At 37.6% G+C, this 26,141-nt stretch overlaps 2 protein-coding genes and 1 non-coding gene across 8 annotated transcripts in view; 1 reads left to right on the forward strand and 2 right to left on the reverse strand.

Annotated features, from left to right (window-relative positions):
• Positions 1-6,899: 6,899 nt before the first annotated feature.
• Positions 6,900-7,094, reverse strand: LOC145663241 (U2 spliceosomal RNA). Its single transcript, XR_014127168.1, has one exon. It is a non-coding gene; the product is annotated as a U2 spliceosomal RNA (small nuclear RNA).
• An 822-nt stretch (positions 7,095-7,916) lies between these two features.
• On the reverse strand, positions 7,917-8,690 carry LOC145661830 (uncharacterized). The gene has a single exon (XM_081727167.1). It carries the CDS (start codon positions 8,688-8,690, stop codon positions 7,917-7,919), a length of 774 nt encoding a protein of 257 aa, XP_081583293.1.
• Positions 8,691-14,226: 5,536 nt separating this feature from the next.
• The window catches only part of LOC145663044 (uncharacterized), a 104,037-nt gene continuing 92,122 nt past the window's right edge, over positions 14,227-26,141 (forward strand). For 2 of the 6 annotated variants that reach the window (XM_081729195.1, XM_081729201.1), the window contains exons 1-3: positions 15,369-15,419; positions 15,761-15,866; positions 25,749-25,885. In XM_081729195.1, the coding sequence (XP_081585321.1) occupies positions 25,757-25,885 (129 nt within the window). In that variant the 5' untranslated portion in view covers positions 15,369-15,419; positions 15,761-15,866; positions 25,749-25,756. Of the gene's footprint in view, positions 14,386-15,326; positions 15,517-15,760; positions 15,867-18,113; positions 18,210-25,748; positions 25,886-26,141 lie in introns of those variants that run through there. The other 4 variants (XM_081729200.1, XM_081729197.1, XM_081729196.1 and 1 more) reach the window with 4 other exon arrangements.

Raw genomic sequence — 26,141 nt, forward strand, 5'->3', positions numbered from 1 at the left:
TGAATCTTTCGTTTCTCCCTCCTCTTCTCGTCTCCAGTATTCATTTCTCTTTTCTTTTCCCAATACACCTGATGTTGTCTCATTGAACTTCTTACTGAATTTATCATACCTCTTGCAATTATTAATCCTGATGATTCACCTATTCTCATCACAGAATTATATATGATCCGTTGAGCCACCAGAGATTCTTCTTGTAAGTTGTCAACAATGAGAATTTTATTTATTGTGAAGCCACTTTCAAAAAATGCGTTTCCGTGAAAGAAGATAAAACACAATTTCATAACTGACCGTAAGTCAACGAAGTTCTTCCCATTTCCTAAGACTAAGTAAGAAACTCATCAAGTCCAATACCATCTCTATCATTGGTTATGAATTCATTTGAGTGTTCCTTAAATTCTTCAGTCTGAGCTTTCACTGTGAGCTGGAGATACTATTTCTTCGCGTTCTCAGCCACTTGTCCAGATATCCTCTTGGCACCAGGCACGTAGCCAAGGGGGGGGGGGGTCCGGACCCCCCCTTCCTTCGAGACCACAAATAAAAAAAAATAAGGAAGGATGAAACAAAATGAAATGAGAAAAAGAAGGATCAGCGTTAAAAATAAATTACAGGAAGCTTTTAGTTAATCTTTTTTTTTATGAGGAGATTTGCATTTGCAATACATGGTGGCGAGGTAAGCGAGATATCCTGGAAGAGTCAGGGAATTTGAAATTTCTAGAAAAGTTACGGAATTCTCAGAATTTCTGCTACTACGTAGTCAGAGAGATTTCAAGCTTCCGAAAGCATAGTGCTTTTCGTCATCACATCCTTGTAGTATCAAACATGTTATTTCAAAAGCAATTTTCTACTGTTCCTTTAACCTGTCATTTGGAACAGACAGTAGTTGACGGAATAACAAAAACAAAAGTTTATGTGCAAAGAAAGTTCTCTTAACATTTGATTCAACAGAGAAAAGAACGCAGATATTAAAAAATATTTTACAAGACATTATTGAGTATGTGCTTTTTATAATAGTGGATAGTATGTACTTTTTATAATAATTGAGGTCATAATGAAAGGAAAATTGTTATATTTGAATAAACAGACGAAGGCCGTAAATATTGTATAATCTTTTTCAATATTGTTTTTTTATTATTTTACTCGAGATTTCTTCGTAGTTTGTTAATAAAATTCTTATCAACATATCCACATTTTATTGTCCTAACAAGCCAATATGTTGATTGTAAAGTAGTTTAGATTGATCGAGCTCCTGGGCCTTTAGAATTTCATGTCACCCTTTTTCTCCCCTCCCCCCCCGTTGTGAAATCTTGGCTAAACGAAACAATATATGTTCCAGTAAAATAGTTTAGAATGATCGTGCCCCTGGTGCGATGACCGTAGTATTTCATGTCACGGACCCCCCCCCCCCCTTCACGAAACTCTGGCTACGTGCCTGTTGGCATCATGCAATTCTTCTAGAACAGCGTCTACCATTTTGAGCAAATATGCAAGGATGCAGTTAGATGTGTTTCTAGCAGAAAATTAGTTTCAACAACTATATCACAGAACACTGACTCCTCAATATCATCATTGAGAACACAGATTTTGCATCCATTAACAGTAAAGAAATCAACCGTATTTCATAAATTCAGTAATTGAACAATGGACCTAAATCGATTTTTCCCTGACTTTCCCTGACCAATCTGCCATTTCCCTGACTTCATCTGATACATTTTTACTTCCTGACATTTCCCTGACTTTCACTTATTTTCCAGAATGTGGACCCTGGTAAAGGTTTTGTAAGTATTACTGTTTCATAGAAAAAATGGTGCCATATATTTGCTGTTGCGTGAGTACGTATTGGTTATTTGCCTTCGCGTGGAGTTAAGAAAACTACAGGAATTGCGTTTTAATTGCAATTCAAAGCAATTAATATTGCAATTGTATATTTCTTTAAATGTCATAGCATATGTTTGCCGTACTTACTGTATTTCATTTTCTAACCGTAAGACTAAAAACATTCATTTAATGGCATGTGTGGAATTAAAAGTATAAGTTGTTCATTAATTCCCAGTTTCAATATAACTTCTGCAAAACAAGCGTCATTATTCATTACTATGATTAATATTATCCCTTCTATTTATTTGTTTTGCAAATTTATTAAATAATCTAATCACACAATTTTCCAGACAGAATTTTAAGATGTTCATGAGCAAGAACTTAAATCTCTTCTTACACTTTCGTTGTTTAAGAGTATAAAGGATTAACACGTACCTGTATTGCTCTTACAAATTTACTTAATAAAATAGAAATACGATATGCGGTATTTTAAGTGAAAAAAGATAGTATCCTATTAGTTATACAACCTTTCGTCAAACAGAAACAATCAGGAAATCTAACATTGATATACAATTGTTCAGATCATTTCTTGCCCCCCCCCCCACTTTTAACGTCCAACCGCCGCCACTGGTCCACCAAAACTGATAATTAAAAAAAAAAAATTACAGTGTATACTACTGCATTAAATTTAAGATACATAAAAATAACTGAATACATGGCTTCAGGTTGAATAACAGAGCTTTCTCCATTAACATTTATGTGTCAACTGAGACAAAGTCTCTTCGGGGGGGACAAAGTCTCTTTAGATTTCTCAATTATCCTCTAAATTTCCAGTAAAATATGCTTTTAGTGGATTGATCAAAGTAGGTACTGCTACAGACGCAGTCTATTTAAATGTTCAAGCTGCTAGGGGGAGGGAGATAATTCATTGTTGACAATTGAGACAACATGAACTTCCTTGTGCAGGTTATCCTCATTCTGAAAGTAGATTACCCATAGAAAAACATTTTGTGTTGCGAAGTAACGTTTTCAACCCGAGGATCCAAAACACTGTACAGTGACATAGTCATTTTGTTGCAGTTGGGTTGCAAGTGATCACCCATCGTTGCCGAACAACCCAATTTGGTTTAACACTTTTTAACCACACCGCGTGGTCACGTTTTAACCCATTTTTCTCAGTGCATAAGGTTGATTAGTTAACCATTCTTAATTTTTCGAAATTCCATACTGTCGTTTTCCCATGGAGATCGCACCCAACATCTTAGGTCACCGATGATTGGCAAGAAGGAAGTGCTGCAGGAAGATGCAGGTGAAACAGGATCTAGAGAATTGGCATTGGCCTCTTTTTTCTGGAATCCAGGATGCTTCCTGTATTTGAAGTTTCCCAGTGTCGACGATACAAAGAAGTTCTCTTCCCCGTAGATCACAGATTCGACGTGGCTACACACACACGTGAAGGAGCAGATACATCTCGTTTGTCACAAGGCTTTTAGCCATTTTCTTTGGACTTCAGTTTACCCCTTTTCAAATTATTCTTGTCCTAAATCAGTGCCAGAATGCGAATAAACTCGATTTCTCTTGGAAAATTCAAATCTAAAGGTAAAATAATCAGTATGAGATGAATATCCGACGAATTCAGTTATTATCATCTTATTTTGCTTGGATAGTTCTGTCGCGGAAAATATTATTTCACGAAAAAGGGCTTCTTCTGTTTCACATGCAAAACCCCTTGGAAGAATAGAGTGGGTAATGATTCAAATCAAAAGTTTTAAATCTATTCTCAGCAATAGCGATACGAGTGGGAACGCAAGGGCATTTTTAATCTGTAACAACTAACTCCAGAAAAGAGTGTACCGTAAGTGCATTGCGGCGATAGCCACAAAACAGAGCTTTATTGTATTATAATACACGCAGGGTTCGTCACCAATCATGCTGGTGTATAGTAGCGTCGAATATAAAAGAGGTTTCCGTGTTCAGTTTCTTTGCACTGTTGTGGGGATTCTGTTTCAGAATGCTTAGGTAAACATGTTGGTCCATTGTACCTTCGATAAAATCCAAATTTCCTAGTCCAACTGCACTCATACACCCCCAGAAGAGCACACCACCACCTGCATACTTGACAGTAAGACACAGATGCTTCAGTTTCATGTACGTATTTGGTTTCCTCCACGCAATAACTCTTACGTCAGATCCATGAATGTTGAATTTGCTCACATCACTAAATAAAACAAAGTCCCAGAAGCTAATTATCTTGTCCACATAATCTTTTGGGAACTCTACACATTTCTTGGCATTTTCTTTAGTAACATATGGTTTCTTTCTGGCTATGTGACAGTTGTAGCCCGCTTTTCTGATGATACTGCGAACTCTTTCAGGAATCATTTGTACACCATAGTTAGTTTCAAGCATATTAGCTAGTTTTGGAGCACTTGTTTTGGGTTCATTAAGGATAGTTTTAAAAATATCACGGTTATGATTATCCTTTAGTTTTGCTGGACGGCCACTGCGCGGTCGCACTTTGCAACTATTTGTTGCAATATACCTATTTAGAATGTATTGTACTGTAGAATGTGATTTCTTTACTGTATCTGCTATGTTTATAAGAGATTTACCTTCTTGTCTAAATTTTACTATTAGTTCACATATTGGAATGGGCACTTCCATTTTGACGAGTCATTTTACTGCCTCTATAGATATCCCTTGCCCAAAATTAACTGCAGTAGTACCTTATCACTAGTAGAGCACGCTACTGCCATTTGTAACCACTACAAACATTGTTTGGTGTGTGTTTTGCTTCCTTTTGTATATTTGTGCCGTGTACGGAAACTTTTTTGACCTCAATTTTCAGCAACTTAACTTAAATTGTCACTTATATTATCAGTATATTCAATACCATCACTATAATGTGTACACATTACAAGTAGACACGAACAAATTTAGCAAATGTAATTGCGCTTTATAATTTATTTATTTTAAGATATTATAACATTTTGAAATTACTAATCTCTGGTGTACGGAAACTTATTTGACCCACTGTATAAGGGAAGTTCCTCTAAGAGCGCGCGGCATCTTCCTCCGCTTGTTTAAAGTCGACCTAAATATTACGAGTCTTTCGTGTAGTATGAATGTAGTGTATATATGTGTTCCATAGGTGGCAGCATAGTAAAAAATATAAATGTTGTGCAAGAGGGAAAAACATATCCTAGTCTTTTACAAAAGATTTATAGTACTCGAGCTAGCATAAAATTATCTTGAACACAGATACATACAATTCATGTGTTACTTACCATGTTAATGTATTAAAGAAGAAATTCAAGGTACTCGCTGCTGAAATCATAGGATTTTAGATGTTGGGTGCAAACCCTGTTACGTTGGCACTGACGCAGTCCTTTTTCTCGACACCATGTTATTATTTTTAGAGAAGCATGAACATGAACAGGTGTTTTATGCATATGCTTCAAAATTATAGGGAAATAGAGGACACACTAAGGAATGAATAATTACATGTTTGAGCTCAAGTTTTCAATTGAATATTGAGATGGCCAAAATATCCGGATAAGAAATTTTTGAGGTAACGGATAACATCCGGATGACAAATAACGAATTATATCCGGACAATGAATGATTTTTAAATTACGGATAACGGAGAATATGAGTATTTGCGTGACGAATAAGATAATTATTGATTATCTGGAAGTATTGGTGAGTATAAAATAATTGCGAGATAGCGTTGTTAGGGTTTTTAAAATTGGTTATTAAATTCAATTTGTTTATAAAAAAAATATAGGGTACTAAGTTTCAGAATATTCATAACTTTCATACACAACATATTGAACATGAGAAAATGACAAATACAAGATGGATATAGACTGAATATTGTAAAACAGAAAATGAAGAAAACAGTTCCTATTCTTTAATAAAAAAAACTCAAAGCTTTCCTCTCGTAAATTATAAATATTTACTGATGTGACTTCCTTCAAGAACCGCCACTAAAACATGTTCGATTTCGATGTGTTAAATATTTCAAAAACTATCGTCATTGTGAGCAAGAATTTCCACATGAGTCAAGTGTGCGTGAAACTTGTCCCAAGAAAATTTTTTGACTGACGACCGAAAACTCTCGCCAAGTGGAAATTTGTCAAAACGTTTTGCGATTGTGTAAAAATGATTCTTTGGGTAATGTTATCATGGGTGATGAGACATGGATATTCCAATACGACGCCAAAACAAAGAGGCAATTGCCAAATGGCACACGTCGACGTCGCACAACACTATGCTCATTGTGTTTTCTGACATTAGGCGGATCGTTCACCATGAGTTTGTGTCTCAGGAAACAAGTCTAAATTTCACGTACAAGTCCTCAACAGACGGAGAGAGAGCAAAGATTAAGCGCGTGACATCAGCGGTGATTGGATACTTTATCATGACAACGCGCCAGCCCACACTGTCCTGGGCGTGACCAATTACCTGGCCAAATTTAACGTGGCAATTCTGCCATCATACAGTCCGGACTTGGATCCCTCAGGCTTCTTTTTGTTTCCCCGTTCGAAATCCTCCCTGAAAGGACATCGTTACAGAACAATTGACGTGGTGAAAGCAGCTTTTGAAATGGCTTTAAACGCATTGCCAGCACAGACCTTCCAGGATGCCTTTGCAGATTGGAAATCACGCTGCCAAAGATGGATCGACGCAAGAGGGCAATAGTTTGAATCAGGGGCGTCATTTAGGGGGGCAGGGAGGGGCATTTGCCCCCCCTGAGTTTGAGATTTATATAGATTTTATCAATATAGTAGTAGTAAATGAGTGAAAAACGCGAAATTTTACTTATATCGAGGGGTTTTGCCCCCTCCAAGCAAAATCTGAAATGACGCTCCTGGTTTGAATAATGCTAATCCACATTATGTAAATAAATGTTTCCATACTTGGTGACATTACTTTCCGGACAGACCTTGATCATCTTGTGACCATCTTGCAGAAAGAATGTCACTTGCACCATGAATCACAGAAATAAGGCTTCATGTAGGTAACAAGTAGAACTCGAACCCATGACCCACCAAGATGAGAAGAATTATGGTTGAATTTGATTTAGATGTGCCGATCCTAACTGTACTGCAATGCTGGGCCGACACGTGGTGAGGGTGTGGCAAGCCACAACCACCTCATCTCAGTCCAAAAATCAGTTTTAATATTTTGGACCCACAATGTGGGTCGTATCAGATATTAAGCTGATAAGAACAGATTTAAATCAGTTATTAGAGAAAATGTTAAATAACAAACATCTTACAGTATTGAGCAAATATTTATATCGCACTTTCTCATTTAGTGCGGTACATACAGCACTATACATTGATTAATTGTAGTTAAGTCTTTCATATATGATTTTAGTTGGTCCTTTTTTCAATGCTTATTGCACAGAGTTTATAAATATCTATACATTCCCTTTTTTTCAGTTTTACTCTTTGCACTAGAGTTACATATGCTTAAGGTATGGAATTGCATGTATTTGAATGTTCATTGTCATAATTGTTCACTGATCTCGTTATCTAGTTGGGAGCGAAGAGAAATATATGTAATATATATAATATTGAGTGAGATAAAGTAAACACTAGACTACATAATATACTTGTGGTTTTTCTCCTGCTGAGCTTTCCCGTGGTTTCTCTCCTGCTGAGCTTTACTGTGGTTTCTCTCCTGCTGAGGTTTGCCGTGGTTTTTCTCCATTTCGGTTGTGGTTTCTCTCCTGCTGAGCTTTGCCGTTAGGCTCTGTTTATTGGTTCGTCTTTTCTATTGCATGCAGAAGTACATAGTTATAGGACTACACATATGTATATGTGTGGTGTGTAGGATAACCTATACCAACAAATATAATTACATATATACACTAGTTTTAAAGAGAAAATAATGAAAATACCATTTGGTAAGGAGGGAGAGAGGAAACAAGACTAGAAGTTCATTACAGTGTTCCACCTGCGGTTTCTCTCCTGGTACATAATTACTAGTATGATGAAGAGGTGCTGGGGTCGTTGAGCAATTGTTCAGGGGAGTATGAGCAGGTGCTTGTTTTTCTGGATTACTGTTTGTAGCAGGCGGAGCTGTTTCAACTATACTTCATATTGCCTATTTCCTGTGATATGCTCCACGTAGATGTCCCTTGACCATTTAATAGTATCACTTATCATGAGTTTCTTCATGAGGTTGGAGTATTTCGTTCTTATCCCAAGCAGTTGTAAGATCTCGTTGCTTTCCGTGTCCCATGCTCCCAGTGAGCCTATTATGAAGGCGTGCACCGATGTTTGCTTGTTCTTTGTGGTTTGGAGATGTTGAGCCGAATCCTGATATTTTTGTGTCTTGGCTGTCCTTGCCATATCGAATGCTAGTTGGCGATTTTCGAATGATATCGTGATGTCTATGATGAATATGTTTTGGGGCGTTTCTACTACTATGTCTGGCCTCCATTGGGAATCTTTGACCGGAAAAGTCTTGTTAGTGAAAATGTGTTTATCGGCTCTGGGAATCGCTTTCACCAGCCTATCCTGTACGGTGTTGTGCCTTAGCTGCCAAGTTCTAGCATGTGGTTTGCAGTGGTTTAGCACATGAGGAAGTGTCTCCTTGGTGTAACCACACCGGCGACATCTTGTGTCCTTCGGCAGCGGACTCTTACAGGCGTTCAACGGTAAACAGTTGAGTCTTGCCCGATGTATGAATCTCCAATCACAGAACCTCGTGTAACTTCCATTTCTAATCATGTGATTGGAGCTCGGGTCTTTGGCCGTCATCTCTATCACCTTGCCTTGACTGGGTTTTCTCAGGAGCAGTGTAAAGGAGTATTCCTGCATGGCGTTCCTTAGGAACTTGGTCAGTCGGTTGGATGGCATTCGGGTATTAGGGGTATTCGTATAAGGCAGAAGTTTCATCTCCTCCCCTTTCTTATAAAAGACGTAATTGTGGGGAGGGACTTCCTCCAGAAAAGTAAAATAGTTCTTTTTATTTCTCAGAATGGCTGGAATATTGACGATGATTTACAGCCTGTTTGTGTTTTTGACTCTAAGAGAGAAAAAAGGTCGCACTTGGATGACTGGATATTCAGGAGGGACAGGACACCGTTATAGAACAGATGTTGTCTCGTGTCACTATTGATAAAGATACAAAAGAAAGGTTGAAAGGAATTTTAGAAAAACAGAGAGGCCTTTAGCCATAAACCGGGACTTACACATCTGATAAAACATAACATAAATGAAAATAGGAAGACGCTTAGAAAAACTTATTGTCCGGTTTTAACACAAACATATGATTGATAGAGTATCGACCTAAACCACTCGACCCTTTTTCATGCTTTTGCAGGCTTTCTTTTAACTTTTGTGAAAGAAGTTTACTGTTCCATACTCGCTTTTGTTTATAGCGATACGACTATGAGTTCTCAGTGAATATTTGGACGTCACAGCTCTTGCAATATATAAAAGTGTTTGTAGAATAAATCACCTTCAATTTTACGTCTTAATAACATACGTAAATCAGGTTGAATTCATGAAATGTTTGAGGTTGGAGTGAGGTAAATTTTTTCATACTTAGGAGTCTGGATATGCAAACCTGCTTACCGGGGGGATTTACTTCTGTGAAATTTGGTCCATGAAGTTATACAAAAACGGTAAAATAAGGAACATTAACATTCTTACAATGAGAACAGATTTCAAATCCCGGTGGGAGTAAGCGTACGCGCGCCTTTATCGTGGGAGACCCGGGTTCGATTCCCGGTGGGAGCTCGTGTTTCGTATTCCATGTTAATCAGTAGGTCTACGTCTCCTATAGCCACGCTGCTGACCAGGCAGTTAAACTCAAAATCACAATCACCACCACACGGCGGGTGTTTACATGGTTCGGGTTTTACGTTAATCAATATGTCCACGTTATATATGGTCTTGCTGTTGAAAGAGACGTTAAACTCCAAATCAACTCATTAAGATCAGAGTTTTGAGTTTAATACCAACTTGAAACCATACGTTCAAAATAAAAATTGAAATAAAATGAAATCTTTTAAGTTTAACGTCCCATGGTTATACCTGTTAGGCTAAAGGAGACGGTGATAGCGAGAAATGAGTAAAATGGTGGAATAAAGAAAGTGGGAGGAAACGGGAGAACCCCGAGAAAACCCACGAGCACGGCGTTTGTCCACCACAAAGTCCAAACGGCACGAGCTGGGATCGAATTACGGACCCGAAGGACCGGAGGTGAACGCTCTACCACTGAGCCACCGAGCCCCCCAAAATGAAAATTATTCATGTTTCTGATACCTATATATATGGAGAGAGAGAGAGAGAATAAATATGGTTGTATTTTTCATAGGGCCGAAGTGGCTTAGTGGTAGAGCGTTCACCTCTGGTGCATGGAATCCTTGGTTCGATCCCAGCTTGCACAAAGTCAGATTTGTGGTGAAGAAACTGTGTGCGTTCGTTTCTTCAGGATTCTCCTGTTTCCTCCTACCTACATCGTTGCACAATTTTCATTCATTTCTCATCATCACCGTCTCCTTTACCTAGCCGACATAAGCATGGGACGTCAAACTTAATTTAATTTAATTTCATTGAAAAAATTACTATAATTCATAATCTGCATCTTTATAAAGCAACTTCAACAATCATATGGATGTATAATGCTTAAAATTGAATTAAATCGCAATTGCAGTAATCTGCAATATTTTAGGTTTCTTATTTATTTACATCAAATGTTTAGTTATTTGATACTTTATAGCAAGAATAGTAACTGCTATATAAGACACAATTATATACCTGTGGCGTGGGAGACCCTGGTTTGATTCCCAACGGGAGCTCATGTGTTTCGGTTTCTAAATTAATCAGTAGGTCCCGTCTCATATAGCCTCGCAGCTGAAAAGGACGATAAACTCAAAATTAACTCAATAATTATCTATACATTGAATTTAATAAGGACGGAGACCTTGAAGAAGGGAGGCCGAATAAAGAGGGAGACCTTAAAATTTAAAACGTAGGGTCAGTGTGAGTCAGAGAGGTCACGGTGGGTGGTGTGTCTCAGTGAGTCACGTCCTGTTGACCCACGACCCACTGACCTACTCACAAATCTTGACCCAATTCACTCACTCCATCTCTGGCCACTACACACAGATAAAGCAGACATATATGTAACCTGACCTTACTTGGCCTTCACTAATTTAAGATAATCTACAAAAAAATGAAAGAAAGCAATTCCAAACGCAAAAATATAGAAATGTATTTTCAACGGAACAAACAAAACGTATCAGCCCAGATTTGAACCCGGGTTTCTCCACTCAGCAAGCAGACATCTTACCGACTTACCCACGGCAGATCTTCCGACTTCTGGTTTTGAAACTTTATTTACACTGCGTGTGTTACGTAACAACGCTAGATGTCCTTACTGTTGTGTTAACACGCGTTCCGATAGATAGATAGATATGTTGGTACACCAGTAAGCTCCCAAGAGTACAGATTAATTCATTCTTGATTTTAATCTACAGAACAAATGCTTTTTATGAAAGCAAGGGGACTGCTACCCATAGATGGCTAAGTGAGGTAAATAAAATTTAAACTTCAAATGGAACTGGGGTGGCTCACCGACAATGGCTGATTTAACACGTTTGATAACAGCACGGGTAATAGCTGATTTATAAACGCAGTAGATAGAGCCTGTGTAGGTAAGTGGATACCGCGTGAGACTGTCATTCTAAGGGTCTGGGGTTCGAGTCTCGGCCTAGTCTGAGTTAATTTTTTTTCAAGGAATTAAACACTATAAATGATGTTCGCGTTTGATACTGAAAGAGATTTATCCTATGAAGGGAGAAAACCCAAGATGGGGGAAGGGGGAAAGACGGACACTGTATATCCTAAAGTTTTAAAATTTAATTTATTCCCATGTCTTTTGCTCTTTCCTTTCCCTCTTTCCTTCTTTTCTCATTTTGTTTATTTACAGAAGACGCTGTTATATCTGCTAATGAACCACAAATAGTATACCGAGTAGCAGCATCGACAACGACAATCAAATATTTGTGTCTCAAAATATTACTCGAGGAGTACACCCCTCCAATGTCTACGAAAATGCGATAGAAGGGCGGCACTTGAGGATACGTTTGCAATGTACCATAGGCAGAACCAGGTTTATTTTTGCTTGACTGACATATTAAACATTCCTTACATTTCTGATAGATATATTGTTTCATAACCCTTCACTCATCACGGGTCGCCCGTCCCACACACGACTCAGAACGGATGCTCCCTCATTCTATTCCTAACGTCCCTTTCCCATCCCAGTCTAGTATCTTTCATCAGCATTTCCAGGATATCTTCCGTGAGTGTACTACAGTGGACGAACGTTCAGTGAATCATCTTTAGGACACCATTGTACTCGCTGCCCGCAAAGCTGTCACACCTGTCAAATTTCGACGAACACAAGCTTCCAAGAAAAAGGCTCACTGAATCCAGTTTTGCCGTACTCTAACTCTTACCACCACACCTCGACGTTTATGGAACTATATCCGATCCAGAATGCAAGGGTACATTCAGAGGCCTCCACCAATGGTACTTAATGAAGACTGGCTTACTTCGTTTCATGCAATGATCACTCCAGCCACTCCATTACCGGCTCGACAAAACCTGCAGCACTGCTTGGTTCCTTCTGAAAATGATCTCCTTTACTTCCAATTACAGCCACAGAGCTTCAACGAGAGCTTCAGAGTTCTCCTTCTACCTCAACTGATGTTGATGGTATCAAGTTTCGGCACCTTCAACTGCTTCCTGCCAGCGGTTTCAACTATCTGCTGCAACTGTACAACAGCGTACTTCAAACTTCACACGTACCGCAATCCTGGAAATACCACCTTGTTGTGCCAGTTCCGAAACCTAATGTGCCCTCTGGGGAACCTAGCAGCTACAGACCGATCACACTATTGCCGTGTATCTCTAAAATATTTGAGAAGATTCTCCTACAACGTCTTATGTGATGGGCAGAGTATTACGATATATTTCCCCCAACCCTTGACGGGTTCCGCCGATCTCGAAGCACACACGACGCTCTTACTAGTCTCGTCACCGACATATGGAGTACTTTCCAACGGAGGGAATATCTTATGGCAGTTCATATTGAACTCGCACGAGCCTACGATAGTGTACCCTTGGATATGCTCGTCCAAGAGTTATTTTCACTTAAGATTCCAGCTGGATGCCTCCGCTTCATCCATAATTGGCTCATACACCGCCAAGTATCAGTGCGTATTGGTCACCGCTATACAGACCCCAGGATAGTATCTCAAGGATTGCCACAGGGTTCTCCACTTTGCCCGCTTCTTTTTAATCCATTCACCATCTCGCTTCATAGGCAGCTTCGAGCGTTGGTCAGAGTAAATCAGTTCGCCGATGATTTCTTGTTATATGTTCGCACGTCCACAGTGATCCATGGTGCCAACCAACTTCGTCACGCCATAGACAGCCTACAACACTGGTGCGGAGGTAATGGCCTTAGTGTAAACTGGCGTAAGAGTCAGTACATCACTTTCACCCGGAAAAGGCGCACAATCGCTCCGCCACTAATACTTCAAGATGCCCAACTCTCGCCTGTTTTTCATCTCCATTATCTCGGAGTGACATTGGATTCTCGACTCCTTTGGACAGCACATCTCGATACACTTAACACCAAAGTGCAACCCGTTCTTAACCTAATTAGCGGACTCAGTACTAAGAGATGGGGATTGGATATCAGATCACATTTATGTATATTTCGTCAGTGCTTCGAATCAAGGCTTCTATATGGCTGTCCAGCTCTTTCTCCAATACCTCGGCGTCTCAGTGAACTGTGTGTTCGATTACAAGTGCAAGGACTCCGTTCAATACTTCGGCAACCTCGAAACTCGCCCAACAGGGCACCCCTGGAAGAAGCAGGTATCATTCCATACAATATCCAAGCTTTTCATGTAGCTAAACTTTCATCTTGAACCGTATGACAATTACAACGTCACCCATCATTCCCAAAACACAACTCCTATATGCTACTAACCGAAGCAAAACCCTACCCTATCTTCGCCACCCGCCTTGGACCTATTTTGCGTATGTTCGTGTAAAACAATGGCTGAATTTTATCTACCGCACGCCTAAACTTCCATCCTACCAATCCTCATACACCACGCACATCACTCCTACGCAAGTAAAATTTCCATCTCTTTCGCCCCACTGGCTAAATAACGCTCCCCGGTCTCTAACTTCGCATTTATGGGAAGACTATATTAACCAACACCACGCAGACGCTTTACTAATTTACACGAATGCTTCTAAATAGGTCAAGGCTGGACAATCAAAGGTGGGCATTGGCGTCTTTATACCGCATTACAATTGGCGCTTTCATCAGGCATTGCCTGGCCACACATAAATCAACATGGCCGAAGCGTTCGCTATTCAAGCCGCATTGCAACGTGTGTTATGTCTCCAACCACCTGTTAGCTGTATTTGTAGTGACAGTCAGAGTGTTCTTCGTCGTCTTCTTCCCACAGCCCAACCAGCTCATTCCAACTGGATTCTGGTCAATATTATACAACAGGTATGTCAAATTCAAAGCAAAGGACTACAGGTAACTTTCATCCATGTACCAGGTCATAAAATGATACCAGGTAATGAAGAGGCCGACCAATTATCTAAACAAGGAGCGTTATTAGCGCCTGTACCGGTGAAGTTACCGGCTACATCATTTATCCCAGCACCTGGAGAACAACAGCAGAGCGAATGGCAGAACTATCAACATCAGGCTCGAGGTGGACCAGGTAAATATTACTGGGGAATAGGACCTAATCCTACCACGCGTTCTTTTATCTATCACCCTAAATGGACTCATGCTTATCATGTGTTGTTCACCCGACTTCGACTCAACACCGCACAGAATCCAGTGCAAAAATATCGTCAGGGCCTACAGGATAATCCACTCTGCCAGGAAGATCTAGGTACCTTGAATCATCTAATCTATGCCTGTAGATACACCCAGTACTACCGCCCAGTGTTTTTTTCTTCCTTGCACTCTTTACTTGGTTATGGTCCCATGCCGGTATGCACCATTCTATCCATCAACAATTCCACAGTGATTTATCATTCCCTCCAGCTTCTTCTTCTTCTTAATAAGCTTGATCTGTAATCACTGACAGCAGCCCCCCTTATCTTTACTTACATGACTTCCTAAACTAAGCTAACCTTCTACGTAATTTACCCTTGCACTTACCTTTCTTACTACACCCCATGTTCAAGGCGTAGCTGCTGGAACATAGAAGGGGGATTGTCTCTCCCCCTCCCAGAAGTGGAAGTCGATTCCATCTCCGACATTATCGGCGCTTCCATCGATATTATCAAGGATGTTATAAAATAGTTGTAATAAAATGCTTATGTAGTTATGTAATGCAAAATAGTTATGTAATAAAATAAAATATTTTATAACATCCAGGATATTATCTTCGCCGTGTGCAAACGACCTAATAGTGGCAACTGATAAATTTTATGATCAAAGTTGGCACCACTGACGAGATGCTAAAAAAATTGAAGAATGAATAGCACTTGTGTTTGTTTATTTATATTTACATTGATGTCCAGGTATAGAAAGAACAGAGTATTTAGTACGATAATAATAATTACATTTGTAAAGTATGCATGGAAATAAATAGAGGCATATGTAAAAGAGAAATGTGACGTAAGTCATTTAATTGAAAGGATAAATTCTGCTTTTCTGGGGCCATACTTTTTCTTTTGGCCAAATGGAGCGTGATTTTGGTTAGATTACGTTAGGTGTGTCGCGGGAATTTTAAGTTTATACTTACCTTCACGGTCTGTATACATTGGCAATGACTTCCGGTGCTTTCTAAACCTAGTTTTGGCCCTCCCGGCAATCTTTCATGTTCTGTATTACACATATTGCATTTCTGTTCTATTCACAGATTATTCACACATCGATTATCCTTCCGTAGCAACTCGTTTCTCCTGTAAACATTCTGGCTTTGGTGCTGGTGTAGTTTGGCGCACCATATTTTGGAAGATATACAGGTAAAATTCAATAGTTTACATGAAAAGACATGATGTATAAGGAACAAATTTCTGGAGGTGACAAAATTAAATACAAAGTAATACAACTGTACTTTATGTTTAGAAGTGTAGGGTTACTAGTGTAAAATCATTACAAGTTCTTTACGGCGGATAAAATGAGTGCATATGAATAATCGCTCTATTTTGCATCGACGGTACATTTCTACACAATGTACACAACCTGTATTTTACATTTACAAGTGGAGCGTTACAAGTATGAAGCCATGGCGGCAAGTGCTGTTGAAATTCGTATCATTGCCAGAACCCACATCTTTACTAACCTGGCTTACGTGAATACTACCATCGCTGACGCGCCTGCTTCCTTCGGACGCGCTACTGCATGGCCTCACTTGCTTCGCCCTGTCGTGACTTTTGTATATCTTTTGTTTTTTAGTAACCACCTAGGACACGCTGGTGTGTACTTTTGCACTGTAGCTTTTATGTCTGACATCTGGAAGCCTTATTTATACGCAAAAGTTTTCAACATTTACTTCTGGTGGCTTCCTTGAATTTTATGTATCCCAAGTGAGATATATTCATGTCGCCCAGCGGAAACCTTTTAGGGGACAATAGGAAAGAAAATAGTGTAAGAATAATAATTTTTCAACAATTCTTTCTAGTGGTGCGCCAAAAATGAACCAGTTCACTGTTTTTTTCCCCTATCTTTGGGACCCCTGAGTGCAAAATTAACCTAATTGAAATTTGAGAGGCAGCCGGTTTCATCACTCAAAGTCACATTATTGCGTGTACGAAATAAAAATGAAGTTTTTCAGTTTACGTCCCAACCTTTTGCTCTGTAGGCTAAAAGAGAGAGTAAAAGCGAATTATTATCAAAGGGATTTTAAAATTTATGCGCATGTTATGTGATTGCATTGATTTTTATTTTTTGTTTCAAACGACAAAAACAGAACGAAGTATGATGGTCGTGAAAAAAGTCGCGCGCGCAGGACATGTTTACTCACACTACTCGAAATAATTATTGAAAAATTAAAATTCTTCCATTGATGCGAAGCGTTGTTTAAGCATCCCTTCCTCGTTTTCTGTGCCCTACGCTACTGCTGCACCTACCTCTTGTAAATCTATGGCAACTCAGACGTCCGACGTTTCCACTTAAAGAGTCCTCGTTCCCGACAAAAGTCCAGAAATTCAGACCCCAATCGCATCGACTAGCGAACTCCCCAAAACCGCACGTGTTAGTGTTGGTCTTCGACGAATTCCAGCTCTTCGCCGTTCAACTTATACCGCCGGCCTAAAACCTAGCCAGTATATACACCAACTCAGTGATACGGTTCTTTCCCCGAAAAGAACAAAATCTCCACCTGTCGTAAAACCCTGCAGTTTCTTGGGAATCGGACACGAAAAACAACCTGATGGATACTGACAGTACGGTACTTGGCCCACGTGGAAAAGTTCGTCTCAAACGTTCATTTCTGACCTATTAATGTTTTTTTTAATATTTATTATTGTTAAATGTTTTATCTGTTATTACTAGTATTACTTTTTATTGTTATTGTTATATTTTTGTTTTTCTCGTATATTTATTATTTTATATTTTTTTACGTTTCTATATATCTATTTTGCAGCAGATTTTTGTTTATTATATTTTAATATATTGTATTTTTGAGCAGTCGTGTTGATAGTGACGGGTACAAATAGTCTTGATGCTGACGTCCCCATTAAAGTCAATCAATCCATCCTTCACTCCTAACAGCCCTTTCTCATTTGGCGGCGGCGAATTGCCGCGTAGGGTAGAAAGACATTGCAAGCAATGGAGCTTTTCATATATGCTCGGCGGTCGCCGCAAATTTTCGCGGGGAGGAAAAACAGCCGCCTCTCCCTACTAGAAAGCGGCGCGGCAGATTGCCGCGTACAGCCAAGCGAGACATTGCAAGCAATGGAGGTCTTTACATATAGGCGGCGATTTGCCGCTTGGATGTTGGAAGAGAGAGCAAGTGTTGCCAGGAAAAAGTAGAGAGTGGTTGCGATAATTTGTATGTGTGTGTGTTTTACTTATATATATGCGTGTGTTAGTGTATTTATGTATGTTTTTATGTTCTAGCCTAGGACACCTCGAGTGTTTTTAACCTAACTTGTTACATACAATATGTGGGAAAAGATAACATGTAAAAATAATGGAAAACGACCGATACTACCAAAGTGTCGAATCCAAAGATCGTTGATTAAAAAGAGTCCAAATCAATACAAATTATTTTTTTAATAGAAGATTGGGATAAATGTGCAGGCAACGCGGGGCAAACGAGCTTCTAATTTTATAAATTTCTGGTACCCCAAAATTGAAATAGGGTATGTACTATCAAATATTTCAACAATATTACATAATTTACAGTCTTTTGTTATATATATATATATATATATATATATATATATATTGTTACATAAAAATTCGTAATCCGGATTTTAGTAATAATACAGTAATGTACCTTAGCAAAGCAAGAGAGAATTCATTACGTGACATTTGATAAATGTACCGTGTTTTATATATTTTATAATATCTTAACACTTCTATGGTTGTAATTTCTTGAATAGTCCTTTGAATTCAGGGACTAGAGCAGTGCTTTAAAGAGACTTGAGTCAATAGTCGGAACGCTTAAAACAAACGAATAAACCTGAAGTACTATAATAATAATAATAATAACACCAACAGACCAGCCTTGGGTTCAGTGGTTGAGTGTTTACTTGGGATTCTGGGATAGATCTCAACCACCGACTATCCCGAAAGGACTTTATCCTGGTTTTCCCAGTCACAACAGGTGAATATCGGGATGGTATTTTAAATATCCAGAACCATGCCGCTATTTTGTTCAAGTCTATCAATTGTAAAAACAGTATAGAAAAATCTCTTTCAAGGTACCACTTCTCTATTTAAAAAAAAAAAAAAGTTTCTCTTACTGTTTTTATTTATTTATTTATTTCTCTCTGTCTTAACAAGGCGAGTAGAAGACACTTTTTGCATCTGGCCATTGTTACCACCACAACACGATAAGAGTTACAAGGTTTTGTTTCTTCAGTTGCACAGCAACCCTGCTCGCATATTTTTCATTCGCGGCAAAAAGCCGCGTAATATGAAAGGGTACACTTCTCACGTGGCAAACTGCCGCGAGCGGCGGCGGCAAATCGCCGCCTCAATGTGAAAGAAGCGTAACTGTTACTCTCAGATCTTTTCGTTTTCGTGTTTTCTTTGCTCTTTCCTAAGTACGTATGCATCTATATTGTATTACTGCGCAAAATCAGTACCTTGAAACTGTTAAGTGTTGCAAACTACAGACCATTGACAAACAACAAAAACAATGAACACTTCTCACTACTATATACAATACAATATAGTTTCGAAACTGCTAGTAAGAATTAGTGAACAGTGTCTGTTCTTTTTGTTCCGTATTTGATATACAGTGTGCTGACATATGGCCTAAGAACTACAGTGGATGAAACATGAACCAACTTAAAAACAAAAAAGCAATTTGTGGTACGTGCCACTAAAGAACACGAATGCTATCTAACCGAGTCAGGGCAGAAGTGCAGCAGGCGGGTCTGCGTGGGTCATGGTTATTCTGATCATGATGCGCAATTAGTTAGCTTATAACTTCTATCAACTAACTTATCGGTGTTGCAAAATACTACCAGAATTGAGAAAAGGTTGTTTTCACCAAGTAATATTAGTTACTTTTGTCATATGTTGGCTCTTGAGAGATGGGATGGAATCTATTTAGCTTCCACTATGGACGAGAGATATAACTCCTTAGTAGACGCATTCTTGCATTGTTTTCATGTAGCCTTTCTCCTCATCCCAATTAGTAAATGTAATAAATTTAAGAAAAGTTGAATTACAAATGGTATACGCAACTTCAAACGAAATTTAATTAACTATACTAAATTTCTTAATGATACAATGTTTCTGATGTATTCAGAAATTACATTAAAAAGTATAAACAAACATATAAGAAAGTTATTAAGACAGCTAAGCTAATGCATAATTCGAAAATGATTAATAACTCTAGAAATAAAATTAAAACTATGTGGAATATTATCCACCAGTCGGTACAGACAAATAAAGGTGATATTGCTAATTTGAATCACATCATTATTGACAATAAAATAATTATAAACCCTGCTGAAATTGCAAATCAATTTAATTATTTTATAACCTCTCCTCAGATAGCTCTTTGTGCTCTATCCCACCAAGCTGGTACAAGTGGTTCTTCAAATAACTTATACCTTCTTATCTGAAATATATTTTTCTTACCCCAGTAATTATTGATGAAATATTGGCTATTATAAGAAAGATGAGAAATAGCAGTTCAGCAGGTCTTGATGAAGTACCATCCACTATTATAATACAATCTGCTTCAATAATTGCTCCCCACCTGACTCATGTAATACATTTTTCTCTAGAATCAAGCATTTTCCCACAGCGGTTAAAAGTGACTAAAGTGATTCCCTTGTTCAAAAGTTACAATATTAAAAATTATTGCCCTATCTCGGTTTTGTTTGTATTTTCAAAAAATTTTGAGACGGTAATGTCAAATAGACTAAGAAATTACCTACATTCCAATGATCTAATATCATTATCACAACATAGGTTTTTAACTGACAAATCTACTGATTCTGCAATTCTTTATTTTCATAGTACTGTTATGCACACGATAAATAATAAAAAATGGGCAATTGGATTCTTTGTTAATCTTACTAAGGCATTTGACTGTAAATCATGATCTGTTACTTAAAAAAATATGCTTTTATGGTATAAGAGAAACTGCCAATAAATTGATCGAGTCTTACTTGAAAGATAGGTATCAAGAAGTAGAAATTACGAACGAAAATAATGGTAAAATTTATAAATTCACCTAGGTAGTTCTTATAAAGATAAAATACTAACTGATGTACCTCAAGGATCAGTGCTTGCTCCACTGGTCTTTCTTATATACATTAATGAGGTGACACAAGAAATGCTGCCTAATAAATGTGTTTTATTTGCTGATGACACCAATGTTATTATTACAGGTAACTCACGACATAATATTGAATATAATGTAAACACTGCATTTTCACGACTAAGTAACTGGTTAAGTAGCAATAAATTAGTTTTAAACCATGATAAAACTTCCTTGCTAAAGTTTTATTATCTTCTTCAAAATAAATTTATTCCTTATGTAATGGTAAATAACAGAAAAGTCAACCTCTCTTTTTCAACTAAATTTCTTGGTGTCACCCTTAATTCGAAACTAACTTGTAATGAGCATATTCCTCAACTCAACAAAAAATTAAGTAGTATTTGTCTCGGCCTCCGTAGACTAAAAAGTAATGTCATAACACAGGCTTTAATTTCAGTGTACTATGCAAAATTCCATTCTTTAATAAGCTACGGTATTATTTTTTGGGGTTATTCTAATGAATGTATTAGCACGTTTCACTTACGAAAGAAAGCACTAAGGGTTGTTTGGATTGTCACCAAAGACTTCTTGCAAGCCCATCTTTCGAGGACAAAAATGTTACCATTACCGTGTGTATTTCTATATAAACTTATCTTGTTTACCGTAAGTAATAAACACTTATTTATTGAAAACAGGAACGTCCATAAATACAATATTCGATTCGTTAATAATTTGCATGTTATCCCTGAAAACTTCTCGTTTTACAAAAAAGTGTTACATAAACCACAAAATTTTTCAATAAGTTACCTGTCTTTCTAAAGGAAAATAAATCATATTGTATGTTTAAGTCCATCTTCATAAGTTCTTTGTAGATAAGTGTTACTACTCGGTAAATGAGTTTTTTGAAGACAATGTATAAATGCCTTTTGTTAATTATGTTATAAATGTGTAAACTTATAAGTCATTGTTATTTATATATTATTTTATTTGTAAGTTTTTGTGGCATATATTATATATATATATATATATATATATATATATATATATATATATATATATATATATATATATATATATATATATATATATATATATATAATTATTTTGTAATTTTGATAACAGTATGCGTACTCGAGAACGCTCTCATTTGTATGCAAAACAGGCAAATAAATAAATAAATTTCATATAACATGCATAAACGGGAATAGTGAAAAAAGACTTCTCCCATTTAGAGACATATGACATTAGAGCACTTCCCTTACGTGTAGCAGAGTTTTGCTACATTGCTTGTTTCGGAGCGAAGCCACGTTAAAAAAAAAAAAAATCTTGATTTCTTCAGGAAAAATCAAAGGATAGCTTTGTGACATCAAAATATTGTACCACGTCAGCCACATCATGCTGCATTCATAAATTAAGTCCAAACACGTTTGGTTAATATGCAGTTTCGGTTTAATTTCCTTCTGCTATATATATTAGTGTTTTTCCCTTATTATTGTAGTATACGCGTCCTAGGTTAGTTACTAGACAGTGGGTTTGAAACAGTGACACGTTATGTTCTATTGCCTTTTTACCCAATACCGCATAAATACACAGATTCATATAGTACAATTTAACTTCATTTTTCTTCCTAATTACTCACCCTACAGTGATGACGTTTATTACCTTTCTTGTTAGTCTCATTTTATATCGTGAGCGAATGGGAAGTATTTGAGCCAGCGGAGACAGGCAAGTTGTGCATGGACTATCTACTTCATCAAAAGTGTTATTTAATATTTTAACGCATCCATAAATCTATGGGGCGGCTGGCAAGTTGTGCATGGACTATCTACTTCATCAAAAGTGTTATTTAATATTTTAACGCATCCATAAATCTATGGGGCGGCTATATTTTCAAAAACATTCCGTTTATTTTATTTTATTTATTTTGATCATTCGGATAATAAGTTAAATTGAGAAGCCTATATCTAACTAACTAATTGACTAACTATGGCCTATGGAGCCCGTAGGTTCAATGCCGCGTGCACAAAAGCTCTTCACTAACTTCTATCCTTAGCTAACTGCATCTAGTTTCTACTTTGTATTCCTATTTCTGCGAGATCCATCTTAATATTGTGCTCCCATCTGCGCCTAGGTCCTCCTAATGATTGTTTTCCGATTGGTCTTTCAGTCAAGACTTTGAAAGCGTTTCTCTTTCTTCCATCCTAGCTACATGGTCTACCCACCTAAGCCTCCTAGACTTGATGACCCTAACAATGTTTGGTAATCTGTATAAATTATGTAGTTCCTCATTATGAAGTTTACGTCATTCCCCATTCCCGTTCCTCTTGGATCCGAATATTCGCTTCAAGATCTTGTTCTCAAATACTTTCAGCCTATGTTGTTCTCTCAGAGTAAGCGACTATGTTTCGCAACCATATAGAACAACAGGCAATATTATACATTATACATTTTATACATTTTAAGCTTCAAATTCCTCGATAGAATTCGCGACGGCAAGAGATTTTGAACTGAATAATAACGCGAATTCCCCGCTTTTGTATTTTGGAATACAATACCCCGGTACATCAACTATTTATTGATTTTAGAAAGGCGTACGACTCGGTTAGGAGAGAAACATTATACAACGTTCTTGCAGAACTTGGAATACCGAGAAAGCTAATTAGATTAATTAAGATATGTTTAAATGAATCCCAAAGTAAAGTCCGGGTAGGAAATTTTTTGTCCACGAGCTTTCACGTCGAAAATGGCCTGAAACAAGGAGATGCGTTGTCGCCATTATTATTTAACTTCGTTTTGGAATACGCTATAAGGAAAATCAAAGATAGCAACCAGGGCTTACAGTTGAACGGTATTCACCAGGTTATGGCATATGCTGATGATGTAAATTTAATAGGAGATGATAGGAGAACAATAGAAAGAAATGCAGAGATCTTATTAAACGCTTGCAGGGACATGGGTTTAGAAGTAAATGCAGAGAAAACTAAATACATGGAAGTGCGTCGGGACCGGAATACAGCAAATTATGGATGCGCTAAAATACTAAATAATACTTTTGATAAAGTGGATACTTTCAAATATCTAGGATCAATATTAACAGAGGAAAATCATATTCACGGAGAAATTAAATGTCGACTAAAAGCAGGGAATTCGTGTTACTATTCGGTTCAAAATCTCTTGTCGTCGCGAATTCTGTCGAGGAATTTGAAACTTAAAATATACAAAACGATAATCATGCCTGTTGTTCTGTATGGCTGCGAAACATGGTCACTTACTCTGAGGGAAGAACATAGACTGAAAGTATTTGAGAACAAGATCCTGAGACGAATATTCGGACCCAAGAGGAACGGGAATGGGGAATGGCGGAAACTTCATAACGAGGAACTACATAATTTATATGGTTTACCCAACATTGTTAGGGTCGTCAAGTCTAGGAGGCTTAGATGGGCGGGTCATGTAGCTAGAATGGAAGAAAGTAGAGACGCTTTCAAAGTTTTGATTGGAAGACCAATCGGAAAACGACCATTAGGAAGACCTAGGCGCAGATGGGAGGACAATATTAAGATGGATCTCGCAGAGATTGGAATACAGAGTAGAAACTGGATGCAGTTAGCTAAGGATAGAAGTCAGTGGAGAGCTTTTGTGAACGCGGCATTGAACCTCCGGGTTCCATAGGCCATAGAGTTAGTTAGTTAGTTAGTTTTAATTCCCCGCTTTTAATCGACATTTAATGTCTTCGTGAATACGATTTTTGTTTGTTAATATTGATCCTAGATGTTTGAAACTATCTACTTCATCAAAAGTATTATTTAATATTTTAACGCATCCATAATTTGCCGTATTATGGTCCCGACGCAATTTCCATGTATTTAGTTTTATCTGCATTTACTTCTAAAACCAAGTCATTGCATGCGTTTAATAGGACCTCTGCATTTCTTTCTATTGTTCTCCTATTATCCGCTATTAAATTTACATCATCAGCATACGCCATAACCTGGTGAACATCGTTCAACTCTAGTCCCTGATTGCTATCTTTGAGTTTCCCTATAGCGTATTCCAGGACAAAGTTGAATAATAATGGCGACAACGCATCTTTTTGTTTCCGGCCATTCGCGACGTGAAAGCTCGCAGACAAAAATTTTCCTACCCGGACTTTACTTTGGGATTCATTTAAACATACCTTAATTAATCTAATGAGCTTTTTCGGTATTCCAAATTTTGTAAGAACGTTGTACAATGTTTCTCTCCTCACCGAGTCGTAAACCTTTCTAAAATCAATAAATAGTTGATGTACTGGGGTATTTATTCCACTTGTTTTCGAGTATTTGGCGAATGGTAAATATTTGGTCGATGGTTGATCGATTTCGTGTAAGATTGAAGGCTATATTTCGAGAATGAATCGGGCAATAGAACTTTGAGACCACTCATTTAAAAAAGTTGTTTTGTATTTTAAAAATAATCACATTTTGTGCAAACTTTTCAAATGTGTCAGTGTTCGAGACTGAACGGTAAATACTTCAACAACATATTTCTGAAATTGACAGTTTTTGATCATCATCTTCCATAAAAAGCATGAAGAATAAATTTGAAGTATCCAGATAGCTGGCTTCAAGTTAGCCGCAGTACATTTGAATTCCTCTGTTAGTTGTTGACGTATATCCTCATTTTGCTTAGTCATTTTCGTACCTTGATGTAGTTATCGATGTATCCCTACTGTTTAACATGCCTTCTAGGTTAGAAGCGTAGAACTGCAGACAGTTACATCCAAACTGTCACAGAATTCTTTAAGGGTCTGGTGGCACCAGCTAAAACAGAACTATGACCGTAACCAATAAATAAAGGAGTTTGTAGCACAGTGAGCAATATTTCAATTATGAGCCCAATAATCTCTTAGATGCTTTTTTAAATAATAAATAGTTTGTATCACATTTTTGTATTTTCTTTATGTTCTTTACAGTAAATAAAATGCTTCCTAATCTTGAAGATCTGTGTCGATTGTGTGCACAAACATATACACATGCCGTCCCAGTTTTCAGTGAAAGCAAGAATGGTATAAAATATGACAGCATAATTAACAAGTTCCTGCCAATTAGTGTAAGTATATATATTTTTTTTTTTTTTTACCGAAACGAACTTTACTTTACTTTCTTTCTTTCTTCTTCGTTTTTAATTTGATATTACTTGCTATATTCTTAGTACATCATAAACACAGTAATAAACAGGTAAAAATTGGGCGAGACTAACAACTTTCCCAGTAAAAGATGTCATAACTTGCAGTATACAAGAAACTTTTTAATTAATTTGGATGGTATTTTATTCTTGTTTATACCATTGACGGTGACGCTACATA

This window comes from Thermobia domestica, chromosome 10 (assembly GCF_964235325.1).
Source record: "Thermobia domestica chromosome 10, izTheDome1.hap1.1, whole genome shotgun sequence".
Classification (NCBI taxonomy): domain Eukaryota; kingdom Metazoa; phylum Arthropoda; class Insecta; order Zygentoma; family Lepismatidae; genus Thermobia; species Thermobia domestica.

Excerpts from the sequence above, each read along its gene's own strand:
- LOC145661830 (XM_081727167.1), bottom strand. The coding sequence starts at position 8,690 with ATGCCATCCAACCGACTGACCAAGTTCCTAAGGAACGCCATGCAGGAA.